This window comes from Sturnira hondurensis, unplaced genomic scaffold, assembly GCF_014824575.4.
Source record: "Sturnira hondurensis isolate 20B ecotype Veracruz unplaced genomic scaffold, ASM1482457v3 Scaffold0007865, whole genome shotgun sequence".
In the NCBI taxonomy this organism is placed as follows: domain Eukaryota; kingdom Metazoa; phylum Chordata; class Mammalia; order Chiroptera; family Phyllostomidae; genus Sturnira; species Sturnira hondurensis.
The window spans coordinates 9658536-9685290 of NW_028080496.1; the positions used below are offsets into that span (position 1 = coordinate 9658536).

Here is a 26755-nt window from a genome sequence, read left to right on the forward strand (position 1 = left end):
CGGCATTTCCTGAGGCCTCCGTGTGCTCCCAACTCTCGCTTCTCACGTATTCACGTTCGAAAGAAAACCTGTGCGTAGACGCCTTCATTCTAGGAATAACGAAGGAACTTGCCAGGCCTCACTCGTTCTCCCATCAGCCCGCTGGTGTGCTTGTGTGTGTGGAGGAGGCTTCACAAGACCCCCTTTGCACGTGAGACCGGACCATTTGACACAGAAGAGATGGAAGTCAGGCTGTGACACAGCAAAGCCAGCAAGCGGGCGTGGGGAGGCCTGGCATGCAAGGTCCGGCTGCGGTTGTTCACGTGCAGGACCTTCTGGGTTTGCAGGCAAACACAGCGGCCCGAGTCCCCATCCCCGCACCCCTCCCTTCCTCTAGCTCCCATCCCAACACGGTGGCAAGCGGAGGCCTCCGGCCAGCTCCTGTGCCCTTTCAGATTGCCTGGCACTAAGCCATACATGTGTCACAGACTTTCTTCAGATGTCATTCAGTTGGAAGGCCCAGAGCTCTGTCTTGATGGATGTGTCACTGCCCCCTCGGTGGCCTCCAAAATTCTTAAGGGACAACCCCAGAGGGCCCATCTCCTGGGCTCCGTGGCCTGCCACCCACTATTGGTGCAGACGGGGGCCTGTTTGGTTATGACCATGGGCAGTTCTAAGTCGGCATGAAAACCGCAGCTCACCAGGCTGAGCCTGGGACTGGCCCTCTACTAGCGGAAGGGTCCTGGACACCTCTGCTCCTGGGCTCATCGGTCAAACTAACCAAACCCTTCCACTGAGGAGCTGTTACAGAGATCCAGGGAGGGGATGGACGTGAAGGTCCGTCAGCGAGGAGAGACTGCTGTGAAAACATGCACCTTCCCGAGTGCAGAGAGAAGCGGCCATGCTGCACTCGGGGCCTTCGGGAGTGGCGCGGTGGGGGAGAGGGGCTGCACTTCCGGAGACCCCGCCCCTTCCTCCTCGGGAGAAGTCGCCCCCTGGGACAGGGGCAGCATATGCCCCCCTGAGAGCGTGGGAGACACCCGCTGGCCTCTTGTGTCTGCTCTGCCAGCAGCCTGGACATCACCAGAGCCTTAGAGACAGCCAGCCTTTCGTCATTGGTCACCTCGTAACTGTCCCCCGAAGGCCAAGCACTTCACGACAACGGTGAGCAAAACCCCAGGGTCAACACCAAGCCATTGAGTCCCTTCTTTTTAGGAAGGCTGCTTGTTTGGGGCCCAAATACTTGGAAGAGTCTCAGGCATGGCCTCTGACTTAGCCCCGCCCCCTCCGCCTTGCTACGGAGCCCCTTTGTCCCTCCGCCTGAGGTCGCTGCTTCATCTCTCCCACGGTCAGAGTGTAGTGAACGAACCGCTGCTCGTTTTGATATGTCTAAGCATCTTTGGTCTGATTTTAGAACATTGACATCTTATTTCCCATAAACGTGCATCCACATTTCCTACCGTGACCATTGCCCCTGGGTTTTGGGGGTGGGCCCGGAGCAGCAGCTGGTGAGGAACTAACATTCCCGAGCAGGCCACGTCCTGTACGTGCTTCCCCTGCTCCCCCCCCCCCACGCCCCCCCTGGGTAGGTGCGCTGGCTGTGAGGCACCAACAGTGACATGGAAATGGGGAGGTCACGTCCTTTGCCCCAGTCATCCAGATCAAGCCTGCCTTGGCCTGACTTTTGTCAGTGGATGGTGTAGGAAGTCTACAAATCTCAAGTACAGCCCTGGCTGGGTAGCTCAGTGGGTTAGAGCATCGATATGCCAGGGCTGCAGGTTCAATCCCTGGTCAGGACATGTGCCCGAATTGATCGATGAACGTGTAGATAAGTAGAATGACAAATCGATGTTTCTCTCTCAAATCAATCAGTAAAACTTTTTTTAAAAACTCAAGTACCGATTTCTGTATTTTAGGTATTCAAATTTCCTTCTAGCCGATGTCATGGAGAAACACAAGAGCTCCCTGTCTCAGCAGTGATCTGCATGCCGAGGCGGTTCGGCTGTCAGAAATCGAGCGAAGCCTTCCCTCGGAGCACCTCCACGTGACATGTGGGAATGCACACGCCACGCGTGGCTCAGCTTCCCTGCCTCAGAGGCATGGTAAGTCTTCCAGGAGGCGGGAGAAATAAAACCAGGGGCCAGAAATGCATACAGAATTCCTTTATTTAACTTAAACCATGTAGTACTTTAACTACTAGAAAAAAGCAGAGTAAGAGAAACTAAAATTGCCTTAGCTTCAGCCATTCAAAATAGACAAAGTTTCTTTTTTTTTTCCCATAATGTAAAGAATCCAGAGTATATCGCAATAACAGGAGTAAATTCTTACAACAGAATAGTATACAAAAACATTTTGAATTTTTTTTATCTACTGATTTTTTATATAAACAGAGGAAATTATTTTTTTAGGAATAATTTATACACAGAAAGTCATCTCATATAACAAATTGGCCTTGTTAATTACCGTATTTTTAAAATTTTTTTTAAAAAACTTTTTAAACAAGAAAACTGAGAAAATGCATTCTCTGCGATGCGTCCATTCCATCGCGCCTTCTGGTTTGATTTTTTTAAAAAAAATTTGTCCCAGAGGTAGACAGACTCTGGCAAACATCTCACCTCAACCTCACTGGCTTAGAAAGCAACAGGTGTTTTTGCCAAGCATCTGTCCCACCTGCGGGTGTGTCTACACAACGCCCAACATCCAAATGCAAAGTTGCAAACAGAAAACACATCGTTTCTGGAACTTTCTCCCACGCTGTGCAAAACACCCACATTTCCAATGACGGGGATTTTTCTGGAGGTGTGTACACATGGCCCCTAATCCACTGGGAGCTACAGGAAATGGAGTCAAACTTTAAAAAAAATTTTTTTTCTGTGTAGTTTTTTATTAAAAAGAACTTCGTTCTGTATTAGAAAAATGTATCCTCTGTGTCGCCTTATAAACAAATAGGCTGTCTACCTCGTTATAACAAAGCACTGACTATGATATGAGGCATGTAAGCAAGCAGTCTGCGTGCACCAGAATTACCACCGTCTGTGGCAAGTCTGTATGCGGCGGTCACTGCGAACGCCATTAGCTGGGCAGTCCGTCTTTCCATCTCGAGGCTTTGCACGGTGGTGCAGCGGCCACGCCGACCACACCAGGTGCTTAAGACTGGGCAGCCCTGGGCCGCCACACCTCTGCTCTTTCCTTGGCCAGTGAGGCTCTCTCAGCCTGTGAAAGCAGCTGAGCTCCAAAGGGAAGTGACCAGTATCAGACGATCCCCTTCCCAACCACAGGGCTCTGGAAGACCAAGATACTGAAGATACAGAACTACTTCTTAAATTGTCATCATTCCTTTGTTATACTCTAGGGCACAAAGCTTAGGGGTAAAGAGGGTGAGCCTCGGCTTGGGTCAGGGAAAAACCCTTTTTTTTTGGCATATTGTAAAGCTAGCTAGTAAACAGGTGTCCTAAAAAAAAATGGATCACAAACACACATTTGCACACACAGAGAAAAAAATGTGTCTTTAAATTATTTTCGGCGATTACAAACTACAAACATTTTATAAAATTCTATGCTCTTACAAAAATGCAATGAAACGTTGAATTAGTTCTTGTAAACCAGATCTTTGTCAACTGACTACCCGTAATCTACTGGACGTAGGAGCCCTATTGAAAATGCTAATGTGTGATTAATTCAAACAATGCTTACCAGAAAGATGCGGACACTCACAAACGTGGCCGTACCGATGAGTGAGCGCGTTCTTGCATGAACAAAATAAAACGAAACCCTAAAGCCACGCCCCAGAAGTGACCACTGACGAGTGCGATGTAGTTTGTGTCCTCGAAAAATTTGTCTTAACTCCACAATAACAGTTTCCAATCTACAATGTTAGGTTTATTGGTTGAAACCAAATGCCCACGGATGACTCTAGAGCCTCGATGTGGTCTGATACCTTCGAGAAACCATCAAGTGCAACACCTGGCCCCTTCTGCTCGCAGCTCTTCCCCTCCCCCCCACATCGGGACCCCCGTCAGAATGGTTCCTACCGCCTGATCATTCCACTATCAAGGAGTGTTCACCTGCTTTTTTTCCCCTAAATGACCAGCTAGTCATCTGAGTTGGAGGCCAGAAACGAAACCCTCTGGCCTGTCTGAGGTCTGTATCTTCAGCATCTCTGGCAACAGAGAGCTTCAACCTAAACAACATCCTTTCTTGAAGTTCTCGTTTGTACCGACTATGTCAGAGTAAGAAAGTCTGACTTTCATCCCCGGTTCTTAGCAAGTGGATCTCTGGTCCGTGTCTCCCAACGCTGCTGAGCCCATGAAATGAAAAGACAGACAACACACACAAAAGTAACATTAACAAGAGAACAAACCCCAAACCTTAAATGCATTACTGGGTCTGCTAAAACTGGAGGGCAGGGCATGGAGGGTCACTGCCCGCTGTGAGGGGCCCATGTTTTGGAAAGGAGGTGCCTTTGACACTCGTCTGGCCACCCCGGGAGGACCCATCAGCGACAGCTGAGGACCTTGGACCGAGCTCCCTAGCCGCCTCAACCATTGAACTCGTGTGGCCTCGCCACCAGCGTCGTCGTGGACAGCCACCTGCCAGCAGAGGTGGGCTGCCGAGAAAGAGGCTTCGGTGGAACTAACTGGCCTCAGACTGGCATTGTACTTGGCTGGTCGACCCGCTACCCCAACCAAAACACAACACAGTTCGTGCCAAGCATTCTGCCATTGGGTAGTTCCACAATGACCACTTTTCTATCTCACCAAGCCATGTCTCCTACCGCTGAAGTGCCGTTCTGACTCATGGGAACAGGCTGGAAGGAGAGGCTGGTGTTGGCCGTGAACCCCGTCTTGTATCTTCCAAGGAGGAAGTTTATTCCAACTGCACGTCAAACGTCACGACATCCTGTCAAGGAGACCTGGGTGGTCTGGGTCTCACCCGGCTGAAGTTCAGCAACGTCTCCAGAACACACCAGCGCCTGCTGCCTCGGGGAAGGGCTGGGCGTGATGACGTGTTGATGCTCACATCCACGCAACGATGTGCCTCAGTGGTTCTGTCACTTTGAGCAGTGTGAGCTGCTCTCGGGAGGAGGTTGCATGGAAAATGCCACAACTCAGTTTGATTAAGCATACAAAAGAGAAAATATTCAGAAGCGGCAGGGGAATCAGCGAAAAATCAGGCTATAACTGTGGACAGATGACGCCTGGGTGGAGTCCAGGTGGGTGGTTTGGTCCAGTAGAACGACTGCCCATCCCTCGAGCAAACTGTGCGCTTTTGTCTCACTGTTTCTGAAGCATCTCTTATGGTGGGCACGGCACTGTTCGTGTTTGCTTTCTACTTAAAGAAAAACCACCTACATTGAACAAGAACAGAAGGACACCAAAAACTTGGACAATTGAAATGAAACCCTTATAAACCAGCTGAATGATCTGTAGGAGTCCAGTTGTGGAAACCGGAGGATATGTGCAAAAGAGGAGAGAGGCCACTATTCCAAGGGGTCACCTACGGCGTGGGAGAAGAGAACCCTGATCAAACAGTATTTCTCAATGACCATGAGGTCTCAGGGCACTCGGGAGAGGAGAGGCGCGCTCTTGTGGGAGGGGAGGTACCCCTGAGCTTGGCTGCAGGACCAGAACTTTCAGGGAGCCCTCCACGCTGTGGAAGGCCCCACCACGTTGCTCAGGTCAAACCACCAGCTGTCACAACCGGGGAATGCGCCGTCCACTCCCGTGAGCAGCAGGACAGAGGGACAGAAGTGCCCCAGGAGGCGGCGTGGCACGGACCACTGCCCCTCTAGCCCAAAGGTTTGGTACATCTTTGCTTTCCCCTGGGAGGGAGGAGGACATGAGGGTGGAGCGCAGAGAAGGGCCTGGAGAGGGGAAGGGGACTTTTCTCTGCCGTGCGTTCTGGGAGGGATTGGCTGGGAGGTCGGCAGCCCTGCCGCAGAGCTGCCGGCGTGCTGAGGTGGCGAGGGGACGGCGCATCTCCACCTGGCGCAGGCCACGCCCCCCGGGGCTGCACCAGTGGCGGCGCCCCGTGGAGCCAACACATGCACTGCGCCTTCACAGGAGGGATGCTAACCAACACACCGTCCGCCCCTCGAAGCCCAGGAGACCACCGCTCTTCCAGGGACAGACCCTGTCCTTCTGTCTGCACAGAGCAGCTGGTTTCCAGGACGGCCGCTCCCCTCACCTCCCAGCTGAGTGGGGGGGCGCTGGGCCCGAAGGAGGGAGATCCTGACACCTCACAACCTCGTAGCGAACCGAGTTAGAAGAAGAAGAAAAAAGCAACGGCAAGTAAGACATGTCAGGAAAAGGCAAGCTGTCGGAAACGAGTGGAGAGGTGAGAAGGGGCGGCTTTGACCCCGGAATCCAGCCCGGCCTGGCCCTGCGGCACTGGCGTGTGGCCTGTGGGTGCATGAGGTTACCAGTGTCAACAGCATATTGCCAGGTGCTGAGAAATGAGAGATGTACTCTTTTTTTTTTTGTATATCCACGTATAAAAAATAAGAGTGAGGTAGATAAATGCTTGAAAGAAAAACCCCCCGAAAGAAAAACTGTCCCATCTAACACAGACACACACACAAAACCCCCTTTTGTTAGTATTTCAATTCCTAAGGGGGCTTCTCCACAGCGATTAAACCGGAACCCGAAAATCAATGAAAACTCCTATTATACCTTCCTGATTCACTTTTGTCTTTTTCTCAGCTTTTTAAAGGGAAAAGTGGGGGGCAGAGGCTAGAGAAAACGCTGGCACCGAAACTGCCAACCGGCACACGGAGCACTCCGAACCTGCTTGTTTGTGTTTAACTCTAGTCCCGACTAGCAACCACCACATCTGAGCTCTGTTCCTACTTGTAATTGAAACGTTTCCATCCCAGAAGCAACTCTGTGCTGTCATCTCCCCGGTGAGAAGTGCTAGGAAATGAAACGAAAGAGCCCCCGGCCCCGAGGAGTCGGATTCCTGGCCAGGGGGAGGCGGCCAGCGCCAGGACCCTGGTCCCCGGGAGGGAGAGCGGATTCCTGGGCCACTGTGCCTTGGGCGCTGCCCCAGCTGGCCCGGCGGTGGGCGCACTGACACCCAAGGGTGCTGCCCCTGTGGCCCTGCCCCCTGCCTGTGCCAGGGAGGTCTCTGGGGAGCTTCCGGTTCTAAGGCCAGGTCTGTCTGCGGGGTGGCAGCGGAAGGCCACAGGAGGGGCCGCTGGACCATGCTCCGCTGCCCCTTTGGACTCAGCAGCTGTTTTTTCTAGGATGGAAAGATTAAATATCTACTTCCAAACAAAAAACAAACCCAACTGCCTAAGGCTCTGCAGTTCAAACTTCTGTTGTACCCAAGAGTTAAAAAAATAGATATATGTGTCACAACCGAAACGAAGGCCGGGGACAGAGAAGGGGGGGCTGTGCCACCACGGTGACCACAAACACTGAGGACGTGCGAAGAGGAACCTCTGCTGTCTGACCCGAGTGTGTCTCACGTCTTGCGCGGAAACAGATTCCAGCGCTGAGCGAGGGCAGGCTGAGGACAGGGGCCCCTCCCCGCCTCCACCCCTCGCTGGCCTCGGGCCCGCAGAGCCTACCGGTCTGCAGAGAACTAATGGGGCCCGGAGTGGGGGGGGCGCAGTGGGGAGGGGAGGGCGGGTTTATAAAAAGGCATCACACAGTCCATGGCAGAGTATGTTCCGGAAGTGTGGAGTGCCGGGAAAAGAGGAAGAGTCACGCAGTCTAAGTCACTTCAGATCAAGCCAGAAGCGTAAGAAGTTTCTTGGAGTGAGCAGAGGGAAGAAGGGGAGACCTGAAGATTTTCATAGAGTAAATCCACAAAGATAAAGAACGGAAAAAATAATAGCAGCTTTCTTTTTTCTGTACAGACGTATAGATGAATATCTGAACCGTAAAAAAGTTACAAAAGTGACATCAAAGACGATGTGTATGCAAACGTCTCGCGGTCTAACCCAGAACTGGCAGAGCCGAGAGGAAGTCCTAGTAACAGAGAAAATGTGGACAAAGCTCAGGACAAAACTGCCCTTCTTCTCCCGGTCCTGGTGCCGGTGGGACTGCTTTCCTCGCAAACCCGCGTGGACAGTTGGGCTCAGTCCCTGGAAACCCCTTCTAACCTGTGGACCTGGGGGCTGGGGGCCTGGTGGGAGCTGGGGGGCGGGGACAGGAGACTGGCACCTGGGTGACCTTTGCTCTGAGCCCCTGCGCCAGGGTCTACCTCGGCGGGGCCCATTTGCCTCAGAATTGCAGGAGCCAGAAGGTGGGGGCGGGGAGGTAAAGCAGGGAAGCAGGCTTCTCCCCATCCTCTCTGACAGCAAGCCCCGTTCTGCCCAGTTCCCCCGAGTAATCACCTGGTCCAGAGCAAATTGACCTGTGTGCACGTGAGACTCAGAAAAGACACCAGGGGATGGTGAGCCGCAGGGCTTCACTGCTGTGGCTCTCCTGGGAGTGACCGGGGACCGTGCTTGCCCCGTGCCTCTGGAGACCAGAAAACAAGTGGCAGGGGGTGTGAGGGACCGACAGTCCCGGGTTTTGGCAGAATTTGGCAGCATTAAAATGGTAACAACCTTGGGTGAAGGATGGCCCTTGGTAAATTTCATGTGTTCCTAAAAAGGCTCAAGACAGTTAAAAAAATGCCATCGCAACGTGTTTTTTTTTTATATAAAGACCTACGGTGACAGGCAGGTGTGTATGGGAGCAAGATGGGACCACGTGGAGGGACAGCCATTTCCTCACTCTGATAAAAAGGGCTGGGCTTGTGGCAAATGCTTTTTCCATTATGAAGCAGAGAGAGGGAGAAAGAGGACAGAGCGAGAGAGAGCGAGAGATAGATGAGATGAGATGAGAGACAGAGAGAGATGAAGGAGACAGGGAGAGAGTGAGGAGACTCGATTCTCAAGTGCTCTGTTGCTATTAAGTGTTTTGTCATTAAGGTTCTTTAAAGGCCCGTGTCAGTTAAGGGTTTGGGTAGGGAAATAAAAAGCGGCTTGCATATTGAAAAAAGGGACATCCCAAGTGTGTTTACTGCAGAGAAGCTGTCTCCTGTGGGCAGCGTGGCAGTTCTGGAGACCCACTGGGGTACCAGAGGCTGTGGACAGATGGTTAGACCCCGCCCCCACCCGCCGCACAGGCGCACGCAGGTGTGCGCACGCAGTGCCCTCTGCATGGGACGCGACCCGCATCAGCAGGTGGACGACTGGGGCAGGGGCACGGGCCTCTCATTCTTGCGCCCACCATTCATGTGCGCATAGGAGTGCCTCCCGTCGAAGCTGGCCCGCAGGACCAGCATGCCATGGCCCAGACCGCCCTCGGCCTCGAATCCCGAGAATCTGTCGGGCAGCGGCAGGGAGCACGCAGAGGCCAAGGGGTCCAGCGGCACACACTCCATGTGGTCCAGGTCCAGGTCCAGGTCCTCGAGATCGGGCGGCTTGTTCTCGTCACTGTAGTAGAAGGACACCTCCTGGAAGCCGGGCTCCATCTCGTCCTTGATGCTGCCGATGATCTCCAGGAAGGAGGGCCTCATCTTGGGGTTGTACTGCCAGCACACACGCATGAGCTCAAACCTGCGAGCGGGCAGACAGACGCGTGCAGATGGGCCCACCCGCCGGGCTGCCTCTGCCTCTCTGTCGGGGCGGCCCCACAGCCCCCTGCTTCCCTGCACTTCTCCCTCTACTGCATTCCCGCCACCCAGGGCCTGCCCGTGTGCAGGACCCAAACTCTGCCTTCCTGAGGGGGCCACACGCAGGCGCACACCATCTTTTAGCATGAGTTGCCATGACTGGTGACAGCACTAATGGCAAACACAGGCCGGCGTTGTGCGGGAGCATGTCTGCAGCCACTGATGCAACGGCCTTTCCAGACCTGGAACGCAGGAAACCCCTGGCTTCGCACTAACAAGGCTGAGGGGGGTCGCAGCTTTGGCGACAGGGATCACTCTCCCAGGCTCGCCTGGGCTGTTTCTCTGCAGCCGTCGTGGGGCAGGGGCCACTGGGGTGGGGAACCTGTGAATGGCGTGAGGAGGCAGGGCTGCCACGCTGCAGGAACACACGTGGCTCGTTTCTAGTACCAGGCAGAGGCTGCGTACTGAGCTGGAGGAGACCCCGGCCAGCCGGCGGGGCAGGGGGAACCTGAGCTCAGGGCCCTGCGAGAGCCACAGCAGGCAGAGGACACGATGCAAAGCCAGAGTGGCACCTGGGGCTCACAGGCTGGGCCGCCCTGGCACCCAGGCCACAGACCTCCAGGTGCACTCGGTCACATGGGCCCCAGGAAGTCGTTCATCCTGGCAAAGGGCCTGAGCCCCCAGAGCCGGGAAGCATGCCGCTGGGGTGCAGCCGGCCGCCCTGAGAAGGCTTTGACAAGGGGTCAGAACAGCTGCAGGCCGAGGCGCTGCTGCTTTGGAACGAGAATGCAGAGGGGCCAGTTGAGTCAACCTGTGGGGCATAGAGGAGGCTGATGGGCAAGCGTGTCCCTGCTGGCCACAGGGTGCAGGGGAGGCTGCAGTTCTGGGGCAGGCCCTTTCTCATGTGAGTGTGACAGCAAAGTGCCTTCCCTTTCACTTTTGTTCTCGCGGAATCTGTGTGTGTGTGTTTGTTTTTAAACTTCTGGCCAAACAAGATGCTTTTCAACCAAAATGGCCAACTGCAGCACCTCATGTCTAGGAAGGCCAAAGCAGCCCAAGTTGGCTCCCGGCCATCTGTCAGGGCAGCCGCTTGTCCCATAGACCACCTGGCTCACACGCAGCCCCAGGGAAAGTTCAGGGGGCAGAAGCTGCGGGGCACGCACCCCAGCCTGCACCACGCAAGGCCCTAGCTGACCGGGCTCACCACCTTGAAAGCCTCAGGGAGAAAGGCATCAGGTCAAGCCAGATGCCGAGGACGTGACCCTGAGGGGCAGGGGTGGCAGCGAGGCTGCTGCTGGGTCTGCTTCGGGCTTCTGTAAAGCAGTCTGGCTGTGGCAGAAGCATGCACACGGGTGTACAACGTCCGTGGCTGCTCTCAAGCAAGCAGAGCAGTCAGAACAGGGCCCGTGTGGCCTCCAAGCCTCACACGTGGACTGTGTGGCCCTTTACACATAAGGCTGGCCACCCCAGCTCTGGCAGAAAGTGCCACGACCTGCAGAGCGAGTGACTCGGCCGCTCCCCTCCCCGCCGAGCAACCCACATCCGGGCCAGCACAGCGGCTGCATGATGGCGGACGCCGAGGATGCTCTCAGCAGCTCTGGCTGGGGTCTGGCAGCCAACTTGAGCTGGAAGCAGGTGCACCAGAAAAGACCCCATTTTGGGGACGAGAAGCAGAAGTACCGAGGGATTAAATCTTTGGTGCAAAGTCCCCTGACGGGGGGGGCGGGGGGGGACAGGCCCTCTGGGCGAGAGGGTGGCTGTGCCATGAAGGCCACCTGCCTCCAAATGGGAAATTTTCTCTCTGCCTGAGCAGAGAACCCATGGCCCCGCCAGGAGACACCCCCTCTCCTGTGTCACCCCACAACCACAGGTGCCACGGGGGTTGCAGCGATAAACTGGCAGCTCCCCCTCTCATGTCCTCCACCACTTTCTAGAAAAGGACCCCCCAATACAGGAAATCCGTCTAGGGCACAGCTGCAAAGGCCTCTCGAGGAGCAGCGCAGCCAGGGCCAAGGACACGGGACAGGCCCTGGCTCCACGCCCCTGTGGCCCGGGGCTGAGGCGGTGCCACCGGCAGGGGCGCGAGCTGCGTGACCTCAGCACACACAGGCCACGTGAGGCCACTTTCCAACCACCCCGGAGTCCCAGCCCTTCCAGAGTGGCCATAAAAGGAAGTCTTTTCCCTCTGTGGGATCTGAGACCTTGTTTACACTGCTTCCCCAAGAAAACTTTCCAGTAGATTCTAGAGGATTTACGAGCTGATAAAACTACTCTTCAGAAGATCATGTTTCTCACACTAGTCAGCTCCGGTGAGGTGCAGCCTCCTGCTGCCCCACCCACCCCACCCACTTGGGGTGTGCACAGCCCTGCACCCAGGCCGAGACAGGACCAAACGGAGCTGCCGCCCTGTGGGAGCTGCAGGCTGGAGGGGGACTGCACTGCCTGCTCCCTCCTGCACGCCGCCACGTGCCTCACCTCCTCACCTGGCTGTGTGCCGGCAGGCGATGCTCACGGCCAAGGTGTGCACTACGTTACGGCCGGCGGCCCAGTGTTAGCTCAGCCTCTGTCTAAATGCTGAGCGACCGACCATCACAGAAGCCCTGGAGGCTCCGTGCACCCTCCGCCACCTCCTCCTGGCAGCCCCAAACATCCAGAATTATCTTATGAACCACCTCTCAGCCAGGCAGGAGGGGCAGTGGGACAGCAAGGCCCACCTAACCCCTCACCTACATACTCTGATTTTGGGTGGAGATCAAGCACGGGGCCTGCGTTCCGCAGGAAGGCCCGTCACAAGGCTACCTGGGCCAGAACAGCCACCCTGACTGTTTGACAAAACTACCAGCAAAAACCATGCTCGGCAAATCCAGGAAGCCAGCAGTAAGCACATGCCCAGAGGGGCTCGGGGACGCCTGCGGCAGGAGTATGGCAACCTGAGCCCAAGAGAAGGTTAAGGGTGAGCTTTGTCATCAATTTAAAATATAGAATTGGCCCCGGCTGGAATGGCTCAGTGGATTGAGCACTGGCCTGCAAACCAAAGGGTCACTGGTTTGATTCCCAGTCAGGGAACAAGTCTGGGTTGTGGGCCAGGTCCCCAGTGGTGGGGTGTGCAAGTGGCAACTGTACACTGATGTTTCTCTCTCTCTCTTTCCCTGTCTCTGAAAATAAGTAAATAGGTTAATTAATTAATTAATTAATTGAAGAATAGCCAATAGAACAGCCGGCAAGACACAAGACAAATCTGGCCACATGCCACCTGCTAAGTGAATTCACACTGAGGCCTGGACCCTCAGAGCCCCGGACCGGGAGCCTCTAAGCCCGACCTGAAGGGCTGCAGCTTCACCTGCTCACGGGCGTCACTGGGCAGCCGCAGCATCTTCCTGATGCTGAGCTGAAGCCACCAGCGGCTACTGCGCGCACCTCACCCATGTCACCCTTCGGGTGCCTGTTCAAATGGCTGGGACCCAGAGGACAAGAGGTTCGTCCCCCCCGTGGATGCCAAGCAGGGCTCTCAGGCCACCCCAAGGGCTCAGTGACATCCCTGTCCTCGGGGAGAGATGGGGGTCCCTTCTTTTCTCTTGTGAGAAGAGAGCTCATCTCCCACAGCAGCGCTTCCTCGCCTAAGCTCATCGATACATCCCCGAGGGCTGTGTGATCCACTCTCTGTGTGATCCACTCGCCTCCTTCATTTGGTCCTAAACTTAGAAGGGACAGAAGTCTGCCGAGGGGTTCTGGATGGCAAGGGGACAGGCCTTCCAACTTAAACAGACTTCATATTCAAGAGCAACCATTGCACGTAAACTCCCTCATCACTCGGCGGTGGAAACAGCAAGTGCACTGCGGCTCCCAGGGCAGGTGGGCTGCTTCCCGGCATATTAAATTAATAGGAAGCTCCTGGCACCTGGAGCTGGACCAACTTGAGGAGCTGGGCAAGCTTCCCAGAGACAGACTTTTACCCAAGTCCAAGAGAAAGGTTAAAAACAGCCCTTCTCCTCCCACCGCCCCCTAACCACGTGAACACCCCCAAATCCACGCCTACTTTCCGGGACCCTTTGTGCACTTGCTGGAGCACCACCCGTTGGAGTACTGGCCTGCCTCCCGCACCGCACACTTCCACGCAGACTCAGTGGGCATCCATCTTTTTTCACACTGTTACTGATACTTTTCCTCCAAATGCATGGGCTAACAAGAAGACAGCAACCACATGCTTCAAAGTGCAAAGCAATCAGCCTGCGGAGAACTCGCAGTTGGCGGGTGTGCAACCAGCTTCCGCGACCCCAGTGGCCTCACTTCCCGCTGGTCACACCCCATGTGATCTCCCCGCAGGTTGCAGAGTCCATGGGTCAGCAGGTGACGGACTGTGGAGGGTGATTGCGAGGGCAGGCCACAGCAGACACTGCGGGATCCTGCACCTCCGCCCAGGGTAGGCAAGCTATGGGGCAGCGGGCCAAGCTTGCAAGGCCTTCGACCTAAGAATGGTTTTTATACTTGCAACTGGTAGAAAAAAACAATCAAATAAGCATAATATTTTGGGACATGAAAATTATGTGGAAGTCAAATGTCAGAATCCAAAGATAAAGTTTTACTGGCACACGGCCACGCTCGCTCACGTGACGTCTGCAGCAGCTTTTGCAGCCACGACCAGCTGGGCCCACGGGGCTGAACATGGTGGCACTCGGTGCTTTTAGGGACACAGGTGGCTGAGCCCTGCCCTAGAAGCCAGCTGCATGGCATGGGGACACCGGAGCCGCATCACAGAGAAACTCGGGCCTCTCATGGCGCTCAGCCACGTGAGCACTTCACCTCGGAGGTGGACCCCACTGAAGCCTCTGGCCAAGCAGCTCCTGGACACCCAGCCCTGAGACTGTGACACAGCAAATGCTGTTTGTTGTCCTAAGCTGTTCGGTTTTAGGTAATGCTCTAATGCAACAAACAACTAAGATAGGTGGGGAGAGAATTCCCACGCTGGGCAAGAGAATGCACTAACTGGATGCTGTCCTGCGAAGTCCCTTGATGAGGGACCCAGGAAACTGGGCCCGCCTGATACACTGCCCTCAGAGAAGTGGAGCCCCTGCCCCTCGTGGCCCCACCTGCACCCCCAGCCCAGGCCCGTGCTCGCTCAGAGGATGAGTGGGTCCCCTGTCCCCTGCGCACACACACACACATGCACACTGAAACAAGGGTGCCACCCCTCCATGTACCTGCACCTGTCCTGAAAAGCACTTTGGGAAAACTCCTGAATTGGGCTCCAGGGCCTAGTGAGAGCCTACCTTGTACCTGTGGGATCCAGAGGGATCTCTGAGCCCCACCTCCACGTGCATATTGACCGTTAATCCCAGGCTCACCTCCTGCACCCGCCTGCACCTGCTGCCCGGCCACAGACACCTGCACGCCCTGCTGTGACCCCTTCCAGCCATGACGCCAAGGCCCTCCCACCTCCGCCAGCAGAGGGGCTCCTCCTACAAACCCAGCCACGAGGCCCCCAAGGTGTCATAGCTGACCACTCTTGGGAGCTAAGTTGCATGGTTTTCTTCAAACAGAAGAGGGGTGAGGAGACCAGTCTGCCGGCCCCTGCCCGGAGCTGGGTGCAGGGAGGTCAGCTAGACCGTGCTTCCGGCCACCAGGTCCTGCCCGAGGCTCAGGGAGCATGTCACTCACAGGATTCATGAAGCTTATACATACTTTACAGAGATGGACCCAGGGGGACGCCACTGTGGGGACAGCAGCTCGCTGTCGGAGGCTCACCCTACCCGGTGCACAAAGGCGTCCAGCCACGAAGCTTGTGCATCAACTGGCTTGGGACCTCAGCTTAAAAGAAATCAGTGCCATGTCGCCTTTTCCTGTTTCTAAACACTGCAGGGAGAAGATGCTAAAGACTGCTTCTGTCCAATATTTCACAGAGAGGTCTGCCTCCGAAACCACAGGGCCACCCACAGTCAGAACCGGAGGCCTGAGGAAGGCGGCTGGAATGGAGACACGGCGCCGAGGACAGGCCCTGCCCCCACGACGAAGCTCTTCCTGCTGCCCCCGGGGCCCAGGCCGGAGCCCTGGAGCCACCACCCGCCTGCGACATCGGGGTACTCACAGCATGTCGGGGCAGTTGTCTGGCTTGTCCAGAAGGCCGCCCTCCATGACGAAGCGCAGGACTTGCTCATTGGACAAGCCCTGGTACGGCTGCTCGGCCAGCGTGGCAATCTCCCAGAGGACAACCCCAAAGGACCTACAGGGAGGAGAAAGACATGAACTTGGGAAAGAGGCGGAGCCGTGCAGCCCACTCCTGTCCAGCATCCTTCCACCCACGTGGGCCCCGAGAAATGGCCCCTCGGCCGCAACCGAGCACGCAGCAGGTGGCGTTCGGGCACTGTGCCAAGTGCGGACCGTTCATCCTTACTTGCTGGCACCATGTTCCCTGCAGAGTAAGTGGGGCCCTGGTCGCAGAGCTGAGGACATGCAAGTAGAGGGAGTTTTAGGGGCCCTTGAACTTGAACCCCAGGCAAGCTAAGGTGGGACCTAACCCCAGCCATCTACTCAGTAGGGCAGTCTCCAGACATGCTTTTCTAAAACAGTCAAACGTGGATCCCCAGGCCCTGCCAGGACAGCAAGTCAGCACCTCAAATATGACCAGGGAGGTCCAACTGTCCAACGGGCTCCCAGCTGCAGAGACCTCCACCCCGTGGCTCTCAGTGAGGGCTGCACAGTAGAGCCATTCAGCCAGGTTTCAAGTCTGCTGCCTGGGCCTCTGACTGAAGTTTGATTTCACTGGTTTAGGGTCAGGGTCAGGGTCAGGGTCCGGGTCAAGCCTTGGGGTATTGGAAAGCTCAACAGGGATCTCACAGGCCCAGTGGGGCTAGGGAAAGAGAAAGTCTTCCCCCTGGCCCCTGGAGCTGGGGGGCTGCAAGCCTGTTGAGGGCTCATTTGTGCAGGTGGGAGGCAAGAAGGGTGCCATTGGCTGGGCCCAGGTCACAGGTGAGGAAGAGTCTTTAGGACAGAGTCGAGCTGACAGAAAGGAGGCAGCTGAGGAACCCAGTTCACAGGAGGGGCAGTGAGCGGCCCCGCCACGCACACAGCTCTGCCTGTTGGTGTAGGAGGCCCAACTACTGGGGAACACATTAAAGGAGAGCATATGTGTCACCTGCCAAACACAGGGGTCTGTCCGGCACACATCGCTACCTCTCCATCAAAGCACAAGGTCGAGTACTTTGATTCGACAGTAGGGAGATGACCATCTGGGACAGGTTGGGACAAAACAGACCTCACATTCGAGTTCAGGAAGCAATCACGCCTTGCCTGGCACATTCGAATGCTAGTTCCAATTTGCACCTGTCTTTGCGATAAGATCCAAGGCCCCTGAACTGCGGAAGGTTCAAGAGCTTAACAAAAAGCCACGCAGGCCACTATTTAGATTACAGGGAGAGCTGGAGTAAACACCCACCGCTTCTGTAACGTGTCAGCAATGGGACCCGCGCAGGGGCAGCCGAGAACCCAGCTGGCGTGCTGGGAGGCAGGTGTGCCAGGGCCCGCACATGCCAAGGACCTCGGCTGTGTCTCAGAGCCTGACCGCCTAGCCACCGAGGAACTGCCACACACAACAACAGCGAGAGTCCCCCACACCCTCCATGGGTGCGTTTTCTCTCCATCCCATGCCTGGACCAACACCACAGGTGCCCACTGAACAAGGACGCTCAGCAGTGGGACCGGCAGGAAAACACATCAAGGCTCATAAGCTCTGGGTCTCTGCAGGGCAGTGGCTGCAATCTGAAGTTCGAAGTGAGGCACCCCCGACCCCCTGTATTTACTGTGAAAGATCAAAGCAAGGAAGGCAGGCAGGGGACAGGCCAGAGATGCAGTTTCCTGGCACATCTGGCTCCAGGGCCGAGGGCTCCAAGCCACGTCATGAGCAGCTAAGGACTGAAAGACACGGGGTCCTGCAGACACTTTCCATGCCACAAGGGCCGTCTGTCCTCAGCCAGCCCACTGACAACAGGGCGACCTCAGTGATGGACTGTGGCCCACATAACACTCAGCCAAAGCAGGAAATGGGTGACAAGGAGCAGGAAATGGGAGGAAAATCATGCCATGGAGACCAAGCCAGTGGGATCTGTGGCAACCGGGGGGCCCGCATGCCAGGGAGAGTGTCTCATACCAGACGTCAGAGTGAGTGGTGAACACGCCATCCTTGAGGGACTCGGGGGACATCCAGCGCACAGGCAGAAGGCCTTTCCCTCCTTTCCGGTAATAGTCAGTCTCGTAGATGTCTCTTGTCATGCCGAAATCTACAGGGTGGACAGAAGGTCCAGGAGTTAGGCCGCTGGAGCAGCTCGGGGTGGGGGTGGGGTGCGTGGCAGCAAGACAGGCCGCCCCTGCTGCACAGGGGCCCCACACCCGTCCAGGGTGCAGCACACTTAAAGGGGCCGCATGCCACTGCAACCCCACTGGAGGGAGCCATGAGAGCTGAGTCGATTCCCCACATGACAAGCAACTACCTGGAACCCTCTGCTCCTAAATAGTTAATCCCTTATTGCAGTTCAAATGACTGGCAGTTAACACGAATTCTGCATGGGCCAGAGGTCACTCACACGAGCTTTAACCCTAAGAAAAAGCAGGGGCGCGCTGACTTTTCACGAGTGGACAGCACCCCTCAGCTGCCGCAGGAACGGGCCTTCACCGTGGGACAGGGCTGAAAATGCCGAGTTCAGGGTCACGGTGGAAAAAGAACCCGGTGCAACTCCTGGGAGACACTATTTATTAGGCCTCTGGTGCTATTACTCAATAATGTTTTTCAACAGATTCCTTCCACTCGTTTTTCTTCCATTTTCCATGTCTCTAGAAGATGTCACATAATTACGTTTGATGGCAGGCTTGCTTTAGAATCCTAAATTATGACCTCTTTTTCAGACTGATTTCCTGCTCAGAGAAGTAACCTTTCCATACAGGGGTTCTTTCGAGAGCCACCCCCCGCCCCAGGAGACAGGGCCGCTCTCCTTTGGACAAGGCTCCTTCCTGTCCCTGACTCGGCCGCAGAAACGTAAGGCCACGGACCGAACCCAGCTCCCTGGACTGACGGTAACCAGCACCATTGACCTGCCACACTGCCTCTGGTACAAGTGTCAGATCTGCAGCCCAGCAGGCAGTGGGCACGGGAAGCAGAGTTTTGGGCCCCAGTGAAGAACCGAAATTAACATCTTATCTCAGAATTAATACAGGCACCTGCAAGTCAGGATGTGCCTTTATCTGTTCAAAATAGGGAAAGAAAAAGAAAAAAAGAAATCAAGGACACACACAGTTTCTTCCAATACAAAAGACTAATTTCAGATTTTGGAGAGGAAAACCACACGTGCAAAGAAAATATCACTATAAATAGGCCACATGGTTGAAAAGCAAATATGGTCCCTGGGGACTTGGACTTCAAAGAGCAAGTGACGTCATGGCCTGCCCACTCCCAGCATCGGCAAAGGAAGGAGAACGGCAGCCCGTCAGGTGCCAGGGAGGGGGCGAGGAGGGGACCCCGACAGCGAGAACCCGGGCGAGTGCTCCTGCGCCGATTCCGCCTCCTCCCGGGCCTGCTCCCTGCTCCGCTGCCACTCCCGTGTCACAGGCCAAGACCTGGAGGCTCACCGAACCTTGCACTCGTCCCCGCTCTTGCCCATCAGTGGCAGCCCAAGCCCACCCAACTCCCCGGCTCTGGGGTAGGGGAGCTGGTGGCATCCCCCTGGGGACGGAGAAGTGAGGGGCCTGGGGACAGAAGGGAAAGTGAGTTGGGTCACAAAGGAAGCCCAGAAGGCAGCCAGAGGGGCTCTTCCCTGGGAAGCTGGGGGCAGGGCAGTCTCTCGGGCTTCAAGGGGCACCAATCGCCTGCTGCAGGTGCCTCCAGAGGCCAAGTCCAGGGGCACCCGGCGGCTCCCTACTAAGCAGCTGAGGACCGAGGATGGGCCTGTTATGACGGGGCTCCCCTCGCTGCCTCCTGCAACTGCGAGTGACCCATATGGAGGCTCACCCCACATCTGGAAACCATTCCGGCGGGGTGGTCATTGCCCTGGAAAGGGCCAAACACTTCCTCCAACATCACTGTCAAAGAGAAAAATACCAGTACCGGAAGGAGGGCATTTCCAGAGCAGAAAGGTCAAGAGCTAGAAAGAGACGTTGATTTTGTTTTTAATATCTGACACATTTTTTTTCGATTTGAGAAACACTGATTTGTTGTTCCGCTTATTGATGCATTCCCTGGTTGATTCTTCTATGTGCCCTGAACAGGGATCGAACCCTCAACCTTGATGTTTTGGGACGACACTCTAACCAACTGAGCTGCCCAGAAAGGGCTAAACAGCACTTTTTATTCCCAAGTCAAAGTCACCTGAGGACACCACCTCGATTATTTCTGTAACCAATGCTTAGAATTATCCTGCCAAGAAATGCCGCAAATGCCAGGAGAGGAACCTGAGGGACCCTGGCCTCGGCTCAGCAGGGCCCGCTACCTAGACCGTGGCACCCACGTGCCATCAGGGTGAGAGCCAGACTGGCCACGTCTGTGACTGTCCACTGGAGACGATGGCACACTCACAGGAGGCGTGGGCTAAGCCTCCCCAAGGGCAGCCCAGGCTGCCTTGGCCCCTAAAACACGTGCGAATGTGGTTCTCGCTCAGATCTGAGAGGCCAAGGACACACCTCCGATTTTGACCGTGAAGTCTTCAGCCACCATGCAGTTCCGGGCAGCAAGGTCTCTGTGGACGAACTTGTTGGCGTTGAGGTACGCCATGCCGTCCGCGATCTCCCCAGCCATCTGGATCATCTTGCTGAGGCTCGGGGGTGCGAAGGCCGGGTTGCTCTGTCGGACAAAGACAAAAAGGCCACGTGAACACGCAGGCGTCCTTCCCACCCCACGTTCTCGTGGGGTCTGCAAACCCAGCTCTGCTCCATCGGAGCAGCACGGGTCGTTTCGCCGAGGCACCGGGACTGGTTCGGAGGGACCGGAGGATTGCAGAGTCCGCGGCTTTTGCCTCGTGGTCACGTGGGCACCTGCTGGCTGAGCACATCACACGGAGCTACAGAGGGACCCCACCGAGCCCAACTGGGGACCGGCATGTTCTATTCGGAGCAGGGCAAAGAGTATATGAACTGAAACAAGCCATTTTTGGTATTACGAATTCTTGGTGACTTGGACTCCTATCTGTTACCACGTCCCTTTTATTTCTACAACCAAAGTACAGGTCGCAGAAAGGGGAGAACCTGACAAAGGCTGCGAGGAAATAAGCAGACACGTGTCCCCGTGGACGCTGTGTGTGTCATCACCCACAATGCGCACTGTTGTAAGTGCCATCTTTTCCTCCCTCTCCAACTTTCTACCACAGCACAAAAATATCGACATTAATTTCGTTGCCAGCGGCGTGACCTTCCTCGGATGAGTACCGTGTGGACATATGAGGGAAACAAGCACTCGGCAATGGGTGTAGGTCCAGCTGAAGCTTATTCTGGAAGGGGGGACCCACATAAAACGTGGATGAGCCTTTCCCTGTGCAATAGGGGGCGACCGACTGGATCTGGAATTAAAGAGAAATGCCTGCAAATGACCTGCTTAAAACAAAACTGCATAAAATGTGTATACCCGAGTCTCTCCATCCTTAAAAAAAGAGTGCAAAAACCAATCCACACCCCACATACAGGGCTTCCTGGTCTCCAAGGCACAGACTGGGGGCGGGGCAGGGGCAGGGCTTGTGCACAAGGCTGGGTGGGCAAGCGCCCCCGCAATGTGATGCAGTCAGGCTGACGCTGGACTCTGGCGAGCGTGCGGTGCAAGGCCGCCTGCCGCAAACCCAGCCCTGCGCTGCAGCCTGTGCCTGGGGGGAGCTGCACGTGACGGGGAGGAGGGGGTCACAGAGCACCAAACACGGGACAGGCCGGGCAAGGGGTGGAGAAGTCAGTGGGGCAGAGGGTCACTCCCAGCCAGGGGACAGGCCTGGCTTCAGAGAGGACGCAGCGCTGACGTGGGCAGCCAGGCGGCCCTCAGGTAGAGGTGGCAGTGCATGAGGGGACGGGACCCCCAGTGAGGCCATGCCTGAGCACGCAGCCAGGAACAGCGGATGCAAATGAACTTCAAGACACGGCGCCTTCTGGGGAAAGGCTCTGAGGGAAGGGAACCGGAGACGTGCAAAGCCGTTTCAACCGAACCCACCTCTATTTCCGGCCGCAGGGACCGGAGATAGCTTTTGAGATCGCCCCGCGTCATGAGCTCCATGATGACCAGCGTCGGCTGGCCCTGCGACACCACGCCCAGCAAACGCACCTGAGGGGTGACATAGAGGAGGGGTCAGAGAGTGAGGACGCCCACGACTGCCCCCCCCCTCCAGCAGGGGCAGGGCCTCGGGCCACAGGGGCTCCACAGCCAGGGTCTGCGTCACATCCAGAACCTGCCTGAGCAGCTGTGTCTTGAGCCTGCAGGGAGGCAGGCGATGGGGGAACTCCGCAAGCCAGATGGGGACAAGTCACCCAACCCACAGGGTGGCCACTGTCCTGCTGGGAGCTCAGGGACATGTTCTCCCTGCGTCAGGACCTGCCTCCTGGGGGGCCTGCTCTTACCACGTGGTGGCAGTTGAACTCCTTCATCACCGAAGCCTCGTTGAGAAACTCGATGCGCTCGCGCATGCTCGCGGCCTCGTTGACGGTTTTGATCGCCACCCTGGTCTCGGGCTCGTCTTTGACCACGCCCTTGGCGACCCCCTCGTACACCATCCCGAAGGAGCCCTGGCCCAGCTCCCGGTTCATGGTGATCTTCTCGCGGGCCACCTCCCACTCATCGGGCACGTACACTGGAGAGGGAGAAGGAAACGGAACTGAAACATCGCAGTGACGTGCACCTGGGAGGGACGTGCCGCTGCGGTGACATCCGGGGCGAAGAGCACCAGGTGCCATGTCAAGAGCCCACCTAGGAGGACACTGGGGGACAGTGACTTGGCTTGTCCTGAAACATCCCACGTGCTGTGGATTTCAAAAGGCAACCGTAAGCACGAATCCTGGTATTTCAGATCCTTGAGGGGCCCTAGAAAATTTGAGGATTCTAACAGTGTATAGTGAGAACCAGAAAGCAGTCCGATTTGAGACACACAGTAAGTATAAAATGCACACTTTCAAAGACTGAGCATAAAACACAACGTCAATATTTCAATAGCGTCTATAATGATTCTGTATTAAAACCGATAATGATTTCAATATATCAGGTTAAGTAACACAGATCAATGACAATCATTTCGCCTGCTTCTTTTTACTTTCCTTATGTGGCTACCAGGAAAATGTCACACAAGGGGCTGGCATCGTGTCCCACTGGGAGCGCTGGCCTGGTCGAAGACCTGGGGTATCTAACAAGCGCCGGAGCTGCTGAGTGTGGGCACCGAGGGGCACTCAGTGGTGACCAGCAGGGAGGGATGCGGAGGAGCAGAGGTGTCCCCCAGGGCTGTGGCCTAGGCTCTGTGAGCTCGGGGACCTCCCATCACCGTGGCCAGGGGCCGGGAGGTCATGACCGAGCATGACTAGGGTTTCCTCTCCAGCCTCTGCTTCTGGTCAGATTCCATCTGGTTTAAGAAAGTAAATAAACTAATAATCGGAGGCAGGAAGGAAGGGGAAGAAAGGAGGTAAGAAAGACAACAAAACAGGACCCATTCCACAAACCCGATGGGTGGGGTGAAAAGGAAAGTAACATCAACCTGTCCCATGAGCTGCATACGAAACCCCAATCGTAACCTTCGTCTACACCCGTGAGCCGCCGTCCTTGCCTGCAAGGTACAGCTCTGGGGGCAGGCGCCACCGCACACGGGCGTGGCGGGAGGGGGGAATCCTGGCTCAGAAACGAGAAAGACTGGGGCCTGGGACAGCACCTCTCTGCTTCTGCACTTCCAGACGTCAACCGTGGGCCTCAGCTGGACGTCCCTGGAGCAGTGGGCCAGCAACCATGTCCCAACATCCCGAGTCCCCAGTGTTGACGGTTAAGTGACGTCTTAAAGGAAAGAGACTTAAAAACGAGACCCACGAGACACCCGCAGTATCGCAGGCCCTGAGGAGTGTGCACTAGGGACTGTGTGAGTCAATCTAGAATTTTATTCCACAGACGCTTTTGTATTTCCTAGTGCATATGTGTTGAGACATTTCACACATGCAAGTGGACCCTGCACCCAGCTTTGATGGTTTACGGCCACAAACAGGAGGCTGACACTTGCTTAGGCGAGTCAGGACGCGAGGGAACCCAGGGGATCCGGCATCCACAACACCCCCCGGAAAGTACAAAGGGGTGGTCTATGCGCATGTATCTCTGAAAATCAGGCCTGCTTTTAATCAGAATGATCTGCGCAGCGCACCATGACACGTGGAGTCAGAATCAGTGACACTCATGCCTGGGGAGGTCCCCAGGGTCGACACACCATCATCCTTTCCTCTCGGTCCGCCCAGCACCCTGACCCGACCCAGCAGCCGGAGCCCTGACAGGCAGCAGAGTTCCATGCACAGTGTCATCAGTGCTGCCCCACGGGGCATTTTCAGTGAGCCCTGGAGGGTGGCCCAGGCAGATTAGTTTTCAGAGCAAGGAGTTTCCAAAGCATTTTTGAACTGCAGTGTCATTCGGTCGCCCCTTGAGGAACCCAGCTACACAGCGGCCTTGTCAGAGGCCCAAGAAATTAGGTTCAAACGAGATGATAATGCTCCCACCTGTCGGCCTGGGGGACAGTACGTGTGCTTGTGGTCGGTTTTGTTTCACAGGAAGAGTGAGGGCGTTGTGAGAGCCCTCTGGGGAGACGCAGAGCCCAGGTGGGAATCACCAGGAGCACCCGGTGCTCCCGTCTCAGTGCTCTCTCTGCCCTCCCCGCACACTCCGCACTCAGAGCTCTGAGCGCCGCCTCGCCCAGCCTTCCATCTGCACAGAGCAGACCCTTTCCAGTGGCCTGAGTCCAACTGCCCCAGACCGGGGTGTGGCCATGCGATGCTCCCGCCTGCCACCTCCTGCAAAGCTCGTTTGTTAAGCGTGTGACGATCTCACTTAATTTCTTTTTTAAAAGCTATTATTGATACAAACAATGGATAAAAATCTTCTTGTTTCTTCTTTAAGGAAAAAGATTCTCTCCACAAGAAACTATTCTTTTAAGTTTGGTGTGCATCTCTTCAGAATGTTCTTTATGCTTTACATGTGTATATACATACATGAGGGCACGGGGGGTGTGTGTACACATATGGGTATATGTCCATTTAAACTGTGCCCTGACTGGTCTGAGTGGGTTGGGTATCGTCCCACAAAGGTTCCAAAAGGTTGCCAGTTCGATTCCCAGTCAGGGCACATGCCTGGGTGGCAGGCCAGGTCCCCAGTAGGGGGTGTGGGAGAGGCAACCAATAGGTGTTTCCCTCTTTCTTCCTCCCTTCCCCTCTAAGAATAAATAAATAAAATGTTTTTAAAAATTACAACATTGTGAGACCTTCCTACAAACAGGAATAACATCCTTATTACTCCACACTTGATTCCCCTTCAGAGGAGGCGACCCTCTACCTCCAAGGACCGAAGGGGACAAAGCAAGGAGCCCCTGAATGGTCCTGGTCTCACTGGACCCGATGGCCAATGCCCCACCTCAGCTCACTTGTCAAGGTTTGCATTTAAGCATGCTAAGGCTAAAAAGACAGCAAAAAAGGGAAAAAAAACCCCACCCATTACAACCAAAGTCAGACCCTCTCAGCCACATGGCTACAAGACCCTCAGGAGTCACTACCAAAGGGACTGACTGGGCCATGAAGGTGTGGATCCTCAGCCCCCCGTCAGGAGGGAAGGAACAGAAAAACTCCGAGGTAAAAAAATGCAGAGAAGCCATAAGCGACCAAAGACAAGCAGGACGAGATGACGCGCAGGCGGAAGCCGGTTCCAGAGAAGGTCTGTTTTGTCAGCTGCAGCGTAGCCTCCGCCGGATGTCAACAGTTTAACAGCTTTTCTCATTCTAGCATGAAATTCCAAGCCATGAAACGAACTGAGGACTGTGCCGGCCGCAGTCAGCTCTGTTGCCTGTTTCTCCTCGGGCCACCCCAAGCCACCCAGAATTTTTGAGATATTCAGGGAAGTGCTAAAAACTTTGATTTCAAAAAAAAGTGCTAACAAAGACAGATCTGAAGCCAAAGGTGCCTGGAAATAACGCAAACCCCTTCTCCTGAATTAGCAACACCCCCTGGCCTGGGACGGCCACACGGAGAGCGGAGAGGCTTACCGTCGGCCGCGCTGAAATACTCTGGGTTCACGGAGGCGTACAGAACGCCATTCCCCAGCCTGCTGTTGCTCCTGTCAGGAAGGAGACAGTGTAGACTTTTTAAAAACCCCAGAAGAAACAAAAATAAACAACCCATCTGCACACATTCCTGTACACACTCCCATCTTTGTCAAGTCTGTTTTATCTATTCTGTTTGGCTACGTTATCAGGAGAAGGGGAGTGAGTGGACCCTGGTGCCCCCAGCCATCGGCGACAACCGCTCAGGCCCAGGGGCCGGCAGACAGTTGCTACCGTGTCTTTTGGCTTCTTCAGTGGCCCCAGATGAGAGCTTTTTAAGAAACATTCATCTCTCTACTTCATTGGAAATGAAAAGTGTTGCTGGGTCGGCAGGGTTAAGAGACCGAGCTTGGGGAAGCCTCACATAGCAGCAGCGTCCGTGTGCCGGAGCCACCGAGGAGGGGACGATGGCACCACCCCACAGAGGGTGTCCTTGCTCAACCATCGGGAAATGTTCTACGTTCCTACGAAGAACGCTTGATTGGAAAATCAGGTTTTCCGGTCCACAAACCACGCATTTTTCTGTGTATAATGCGCACCCATGATTTTGTGTGCATTAGGCGTGGGTTATTTTACCCCAGGGTATGTAACTGCTATAGCCACGTATCATGCACACCTTTATAATTCCCTCAAAAACGTGGGCAAAAAACTGTGTGTTACATACATGGAAAAATACAGCATTGCCTCGAGAAGCTGCCCCTCGCCCAGGGCCACGCCATCACACCACCCGTGCCCAGGCCCACGCCCGCCGCTCACCTCTTCCTGTGGAAGACGTACAGCATGATCACCAGCCCGCCCACGATGAGCAGCACGGCGACCGGCAGCGCGATGATCAGGTGCATGAAGTTTTCGTACGTGGCTACAGGAAAGCAAGGGGGGGGCGACAAGGTGAGCAA

At 55.4% G+C, this 26755-nt stretch overlaps 1 protein-coding gene across 2 annotated transcripts in view; it reads right to left on the reverse strand.

Annotated features, from left to right (window-relative positions):
* Nucleotides 1-2258: 2258 nt before the first annotated feature.
* The window catches only part of IGF1R (insulin like growth factor 1 receptor), a 232553-nt gene continuing 208056 nt past the window's right edge, over nt 2259-26755 (reverse strand). For both annotated transcript variants that reach the window (XM_037053716.1, XM_037053715.1), the window contains exons 14-21: nt 26616-26718; nt 25803-25873; nt 22156-22385; nt 21752-21862; nt 20248-20407; nt 17729-17858; nt 15671-15805; nt 2259-9532 (exon numbers count right to left, since the gene is read on the reverse strand). In XM_037053716.1, the coding sequence (XP_036909611.1) occupies nt 9151-9532; nt 15671-15805; nt 17729-17858; nt 20248-20407; nt 21752-21862; nt 22156-22385; nt 25803-25873; nt 26616-26718 (1322 nt within the window). In that variant the 3' untranslated portion in view covers nt 2259-9150. The remainder of the gene's footprint in view (nt 9533-15670; nt 15806-17728; nt 17859-20247; nt 20408-21751; nt 21863-22155; nt 22386-25802; nt 25874-26615; nt 26719-26755) is intronic.